General features: G+C 34.4%; 1 protein-coding gene across 2 annotated transcripts in view; it reads right to left on the reverse strand.

Moving 5' to 3' along the window:
- Positions 1 to 8,021, reverse strand: part of LOC106873657 (katanin-interacting protein) — a 509,583-nt gene that overhangs the window by 476,262 nt on the left and 25,300 nt on the right. For both annotated transcript variants that reach the window (XM_089344962.1, XM_089344970.1), the window contains exon 3: positions 3,421 to 3,491. In XM_089344962.1, coding sequence (XP_089201088.1) covers positions 3,421 to 3,491 — 71 coding nt within the window. The remainder of the gene's footprint in view (positions 1 to 3,420; positions 3,492 to 8,021) is intronic.

The raw sequence follows: 8,021 nt of genomic DNA on the forward strand, positions 1-8,021 counted from the left end.
GAGTTCTAGTGTCAGCTGTGACATGGTTTCTACAGCTAGATGTCATTCCACACTACTGTGTGTATACAGGCTGCTTGTTTTTCATGACACCAGCACTGGTGGGGTTGCCAAGTAACTTGTAGAACAAAAAAGAACAGGGAAACTGGAAAAGGAAAAATCTCCTGCTACTAAGTGGGTGGAAGCATTTGAGGACGAGAGGTGGCTTAATGTAAGGTGTAGAAAGGATGAAGTATGATAAAGCAAGCACAGGTGTCTTCCTATAGAGGAGATACATGTCATATATATATATATATATATATATATATATATATATATATATATATATATATATATATATATACACATGTGTGTGCGTTACTGTCTTCTTCCATTGACTTCATGTGATAGTTATTAGCAGTTATTCACTCCTAGTCTTCTGCACAAAAGCATGTCTCATTATAAGAAATGTTACCTTACTGAGAAACAGGTGAGGGTTGGTGACAGGAAGGGCATCTGGCTGCAGAAAATCTGCTTCAACAAATTCCATCTAACCCATGCAAACATAGAAACATGGATGTTAAATGAAGATGATAAATTTGACAGATCTTGCTTGGATTTATCACTGACATCTTTCATTGGCTAATAAATTACTCTGGTCACCAGGTCAAAAGATGTTGGAGCAGTAATATCCATTTGGAACTTGGTGATTCTGGTTGCTAGCCTCAAAGAAATTCTTCTGTCTAGCATCATGTGAGTACTACTATTTATCAACAGAAGACTCATTTGCCAAGAGTACATGTCCAGCTTGCAGTTTCCTATGGCTTAGCCAAATACTGAACTGGCTGGGCACTCTGTTAGTTATGGTGAAGAGGGTTCCAGTTGATTTGATCAATGGAAAAGCCAGTTCATTAAATTAACATGCAAATGGCTGAGCATTTCACCGACACACATAGCCTTAGTATAGTTCCCAGCATGACATATCAAATGTGACAAGGCTGGCCCTTTGAATTATAGGTGCAACTCATTTTTTGCCAGTTGAGTGAACTGGAGCAATATGAAATAAAGTGTCTTGCTCAAGAAAACAATACACCACCAGGAATCGAACTCATGATCATACTATCATGAGCCCAAAACACTAACTGCTAAGCCACACACCTTCACTAGAATAGTAAAAAAGATATAATAGCACTAATGCTAGTTGCTAGCTTCACAGATGTTCCTCTATCCAGCATCATGTGAGGATTACCATTAGTCAACCAGAAGACACTCTCACAATGGTTGCTCATCCATCATGCTGTTTCCTATGGCTTCACCAAATATACGTGACTTAATAAGAGAAAAGTAACTTATTTTACAAAATCCCTAAAATTTTTTAATTATTATCAAAATTAATTCAAACACAGAGGAAGTGTATTTCAATAGAAGTATGGATATCAGAAAGGTAAAACAAAACAATGGGAGAAACCAGTTCCCTGCTAACTTGCCAAGAATATAATATGGCATAAGTTATATTAAAAATGTTCTCCAAATATTCCACAAATTACAACTTTTGTTAAACTGTTCATCAAAGCTTTCAACAAGACAGATAAAGCACAGACCATGATTATTTTTGGAAATTAATTCAGATAAACAGAAAATTCTTGTTAACCCTATGATCATAAGAAGTTTCTAAATTTTTCTCAAACTGTTTTTTTTTTTTTTAAATAAACAAACGAACAAGAAAATGTTTTGTAATTAATCAAATAGCTGCAACACGAGATATATTGCATTGTGGCAAGTTGCGTAATGTCGTATAATCAACTTCAAGCTGCATTAAATGCATTAGCATTCAAAATATGCAAAAACACTACAAGGAATGTGATTTTTTTTAAAAATCTGAAAGAACTTACATAATCAAGAAAGATATTTGCATAAATAACACATAGAACTGTGAAGCAAGTGAAAATATGTATTCTTCTTTTAATTTAAAAGATAGAAAGAAAGAATTAACTTGAAGTGTTATTAGGCCTGATGCTTCATACTTTCAAAATAAATTAATGTCAACTTAAACATATAAGATAGAAATGTAACATTTGGCAAAGTTAGTAAAAGAAAATAGGGAAGAAAATTGGTAAAAAAATAAAATAAAAATAAAGGTACCTGCATGGATGTGTGGTAAGAAATGTGCACCTTCAGTCAAATGGTTCCAGGTTCAGTCCCACCACATGGCACTTTGGGCAAGTGTCTTCTACTATAGCCCCAGGTCAACTAAAACCTTGCAAGTGGGTTTGGTAGACAGAAACTGAAGGAAGCCCATCATTCATTAATGTGTGTGTGTGAAGATGCATGGCCTAGTGGTTAGGTTAATGCACTCACAATCGCTAGATCATGGGTTTGATTCCCTGACTGGGCAGCACGTTGTGTTCTTGAGCAAAACATTTCATTTCACATTGCTCCAATCCTCCTTTCAATCAGTAGGGAATGTTGACCTGCTCACATAGCCAGCGGGGTGGTGTCATTTGAAGGCTAAAACAATGCAAAAGCGCATTGTGACCAGTAATGTGTAACAACATCTGATAGCCTGGTCAGTCATGTGATCACGTGAATATATATATATATATATATATATATATATATATATATAAGCTTGGTGCAGTCTTCTGCCCAGCCAGCTCCTGTCAAACCGTCCAACCCATGCCAGCATGGAAAGCGGACATTAAATGATGGTGAAAAGGATATCAAGAGAAAAGATGCGCTGGCAGAATCATTAGCATGACAGGCAAAATGCTAAGCAGCATTTCATCTGTCTTTGTGTTCTGAGTTTAAATTTTGCTGAGGTCGACCTTGTCTTTCATCTTTTCAGTGTTGATAAAATAAGTACCAGTTGAGCACTTGAGCCAAATTAATTGACTTACCCCTCTCCTGAAATTGTGCCAAAATGTGTAAACAATATATAAGAAAAAAAACTAATACACAAACTTACCCCACTAGTGGATATGTAGAGAATTGTCATCATTTAATGTTCATTAACCAAGCTGGCATGAATGGGTTGGATGGTTTGACAAGAGCTAGCAAACCAAGGAACTGCAACAAGCTCTACTGCCTGCAGTGGCATAATTTCTATGGCTGAAGGCCCTTTATAATGCCAACTACTTTACAGAATGTACTGGGTGCTTTTCAAGTGGCATGAGTGCCCACCAGCAAAGTCACCAAGTAACTTACAAGATAAAGACCACTTAAGGAGGAATATCAAGGGACATGGCTTTGTGCCAGGCAAGGTGAAGTTAAAGTATGATAAGGGGATAAAAACAGGATGAAAAAATGAAATAACTAAACAGAAAAGAAAGATGAGAGACAAATGCAGAAGAACTAAAAAGAGAGAGGAAGGAAGACAAAGCCAAATGACACAAGAACAAAATCAGAAGAATTACAATAATGCCGAGAAATAAGAAATATCTTTACCTGTTGCGCTGCTGCAATAAAAGTAGATAGTGTTCATACTGCGGATTGATATGTTCCTTGACAGCCGGTGCCTAGATATTAAAATATTAAATTAAATATATATTTTTTTTTTTTTTATATACAATATATATGTCTAAGAATATATATGTCTAAGAATTCATAAATCAGAAAAGATATACACTTGTATATTTGTCAATAGAGTGGGTATAAGAATATTAATCATTGTATACAATGATTAATTGTATACAATCAACATCCTTAAACGGACCTTATTCAGGGACCTTTTGAGCGGGATGGGCTACTCGACCTGGAGAAAATTCTAACTAGTGATGCATGTGCCTGGTGTACCCTTATCAGACGGGTTGTCATGATGGGTATATTGGGCTTCGTATATTTTACCCCAGTGTCACTTTGATGGCATGCACTGCTCTCTCACTCAATAATAATAATAATAATAATAATAATAATAATAATAATAATAATAATAATGATGATGATGATGATGATGATGATGATTGCCCCTCTGACCCATGAATAGTCAAGAAGGAAGACAAAAAAATAAATATATAGAATCTTCTTAAGTACGAAATAGCTCAGCTATGGAATATGAAGAAGGTAAAGATAATGTCAATTATTGTTGATTCCTTGAGGACAGTATCAGAAGGTATCAAGAGGAACAGAAAGGAAATCAGAATAGAGTGCCCAATAGAACTGTAACAGAATAATCAGGAAGGTATTAGATAGTTGAAAATAACAGATAGCATGGTACCACAGGCTACAGGCAGCAAGCCCACTACACATGCAAGACTCCAGGAATTACAACAAAACCTGAGATATAAATTACAATAATAATGATAATAATAATACAACTGGAATTAACAATGAAGATTGCCACAATTGGCCTAAACACCTACCTGAAAAACTGATGACTGAATGTTAAAACTTGTCTTAAAGCACAAAAACAATAAAACATCATACTCAGTAACAAAACAGGCAAAGTGAAATCCAAATACAACACATCCCAGAGTTAGACATATTTGAAACAAGTACAGAAAAAGCTATGCATATGAAAACCTGTGCTAAAACTTCTGCCTAAGATATTCTTACTGATAAATGGCAAGAAAAACTTCTCAATGGCAAATACCCAAAGATAGCTAATAATGACAAAGCCCTTACCCATCAATGGTTAGTGTCTTCTGGCTTAAAATCAGAAACAGAAAGGTTTATCGTAGCAGCCTGAGATCAATGCCTACCTACAAGGAGCTACCAGGCCAACATATTAAAGAATGGCAATAGCCTAACATATTGTGTATGTAAACAACAAAATGAAGCCATTGATCATGTTGTCTTCATATGCAATCTTCTTATGCCTACACAGTATTTCAACAGGCATGATAGAGCAGCACAGCATATTCACTGGATAATTTGAAAAAACCTGGACCTGCCTCATGATAAAAACTGGTGGGAACACAAACTACCTCCAGTGCTTGAAAATGGTCACATCTCACTCTTCTGGAACTTCACCGTTCAAACTGATAAAAAGATAGATACAAATAGGCCAGACATTATATTGAAGGACTTCAAACAAAAATCATGCCACCTCATTGATATGACTGTCCCAATCGACATAAATGTATCTGTCAAGACCTACTAAAAACTGAGCAAGTATAAAGATCTTGAAACAGAAATTGGCAAAATGTGGAACTTCAAGTCTTAAACAATACCTATTGTCATAGGTGCCCTAGGAATGATAGCAAAAGGGGCTGATTCTTACCTAGCTCAGATACCAGGAAACCCCAAAATGGCAGAAATTCAAAAGATAGAGCCTATGGGAACTACCCATATTCTATGTAAAATACTGTCTATGTAATCTCAAATTTTAAAACAAACTTATAATTTCTTGTTTTCTTAAATATTCTAAAGAACAATACTTAGTGCAAAACCAAATATATGACACCCTAGGCATAACACCAACTTGAACTTCTAACTTGTTGTCTCTTGAGGTCTCTGGGTGAGACTTTGAGTCAACTTGTTCAAATACAAAGCAAAAGTCAAACATATAATAATAATAATAATAATAATAATAATAATAATAATAATAATAATAATGATAATAATAATAATAATAACTTTTCAGCTATATATAATTACTTGTTGACATGGTTATTTAGTCTCCCCACCACCTGCCACACTAAATCAACCCTGCCTGAAAAGATTTATGAATGCATGTGTTCTAGCTATGATCATTTCAATCTCTTTACAAAACTAGGACTGTATTATCCAATGTAAAATGGTAGAAAGATAGTCCATGGTGATTTTGCTGCTATTTCAAGCATGTGGAGCAACCACTTTGAGAATTTCTCCAAAAAATCTCTTGGGTGTATGTATGTGAGTTCTTGGCCTAAACGCTGTAAATCACTCAACCAAAACACTTTGATCCTTTTGTAATCATCGTATTTCTAATTAAATACAATGTTTCAATTAATTCTTAAAATAATCAAGTATTTGGTGGGATGTAACAAAATACCTTCTTTTTGTACTTGCATTTTTGGAAGGTAATTTAATGAAAGGTTCTTCTACAAGATAATGATGGAAGGTGCTAGTTTAAAAAAGAAAGAACACTTTAAAACAGGAGATTTGCTATCAAAAAACTGAGGCAGCTTCTGAAGGGTTAACAAAAAATTTTGGGGGAAAATATGGAAGAAAGAGATCAAACAAAAGCAACATATAACAGAAATTTCTTCTATGACAGATAAATCTGGATACACACTTTAAGCTACTATTAAAAAATTAATTATTCATACACATTTTATCTTAGCCACTGCTTAGAAGAAGCATCAATAGACAAATTATCTAAACTGCTTAATCTGCTACAGAAGTGTCAATAAATGATACAGCATCACATGGTTCTTAATCAAAATTGGCAACCATATTGTACTTTCAATAGGTATATTCTGAGACACATTAAACAGTTCTTTGTAAATTTTCTTGAAAAATTAAAATATTTTTAGTTTCTTTCTATTAAGACCAGAGGGTGAGGAGTCTTACATTTTTCAAGTCAAACATTATTTTTCTTTACTAGTTTCAGCTTGAGAGGTGTGGCCATACTGGGGCACCACCATTATATTTGCAAATATATTTTATATTGTTTACTTGTTTCAATCAGTGGACTGCAGCCTGCAGTGTGGTATTTATCCTTTTGGTCACTTCTGCCAAACTCCTCAGAAGACATAAATCAACATTGGTTGTCATACAGCAGGGGAGGGGATTAATACAAACACACAGACACAATTACACATAAATATACAATGGGCTTCCACATAGTTTCCATTTACTAAATTCAATCACACAGCATTGGTCAGTCCAGTGCAATAAGACACTTGCCCAAGGTGCCATGCAATGGGACCAAACCCAAAACCTTGTGGTTGCAAAGCAAGCTTCTTAAAACACACAGCTATGCTTACAACTATAAATAAATAAATAAATAAATATATAAATAAATAAATAAATGATAGGTAACAAACAAATAATTTCTGGCACTGGCATGATACCAGAAATTTTCAAAGAAAGAAGTTGCAATTCAAACCATTCTAATACTTTGACTAGTACTGTTCTATTCAACCAAGAATGATGAAAAGGAACATAAATCTCAATGGGATTATTAACTCAGCTTGTGAGGAGACATCCTAAATATACTACAATACATCCAATTTGTGGCTCTACCAATTCTATCTTCCATATTCTTAAATAAAAATAAATAGTAAACATAATGATAAAAACCTAATTCTGTAGCATATTAGAAATATCTAATACATGCTGGTAGTCCAACCCATGTCAGCCTGGCAAACAGACATTAAAGGATGATGATGATGATGATGATGATGATGATGATGATGATGATGATGATGATGATGATGATGATGTGTGGAACCTTGGGCAATTATCTACTGTAAACTCAGGCTAACCAAAGCTTTTCTGGATGGGTTTGGTAGATGGGAACTGAAAACAGCCCATCAAATATGTTATGTATACATATAGTGTATCTTGTGTGTACATAGATGTACAACTGCCATCATTAAGTTTAAAGCTCCATGTAATGTTTGCTGTAACCTAATGCAGTTAATACTTCCCTGATGAACCATTCTAGTTAAGTATGTAGGAAATAATAATAATATAAACTTGTGTTCATCATAATATGCTACTTGATACAATCTTATAAAGATTTTATCCATGGTTATATATAAATATAAATTACTCTGACCAATGTATTCACTCCAGTATTATCTTTGTTCGTATACACATATGGTTGAGGTGAATGAATTAGATTGTATATAAATGTGAACATTTGTATATACACTTGTGGATACGTGTTATTCGTATGGGTATGTATAAATGTTTACAATTACCACCTCATATATATGTAAATACACTTGGCATACCCAAATATTCCTTGTAGCACACTGTTTGAAAACAATGGCCTTACATAGCCAAGTGATGTGTTAAGAAGTAGAAGGCAAACCTCTTCTTAAATCACACTCCTATCATCTTAATAAAAGGAAGACCACATCGAACAATGAGGTGCATGATAAACAGGTCTACAA

Source organism: Octopus bimaculoides, chromosome 2 (genome assembly GCF_046866305.1).
Source record: "Octopus bimaculoides isolate indiv1 chromosome 2, ASM4686630v1, whole genome shotgun sequence".
Lineage (NCBI taxonomy): Eukaryota > Metazoa > Mollusca > Cephalopoda > Octopoda > Octopodidae > Octopus > Octopus bimaculoides.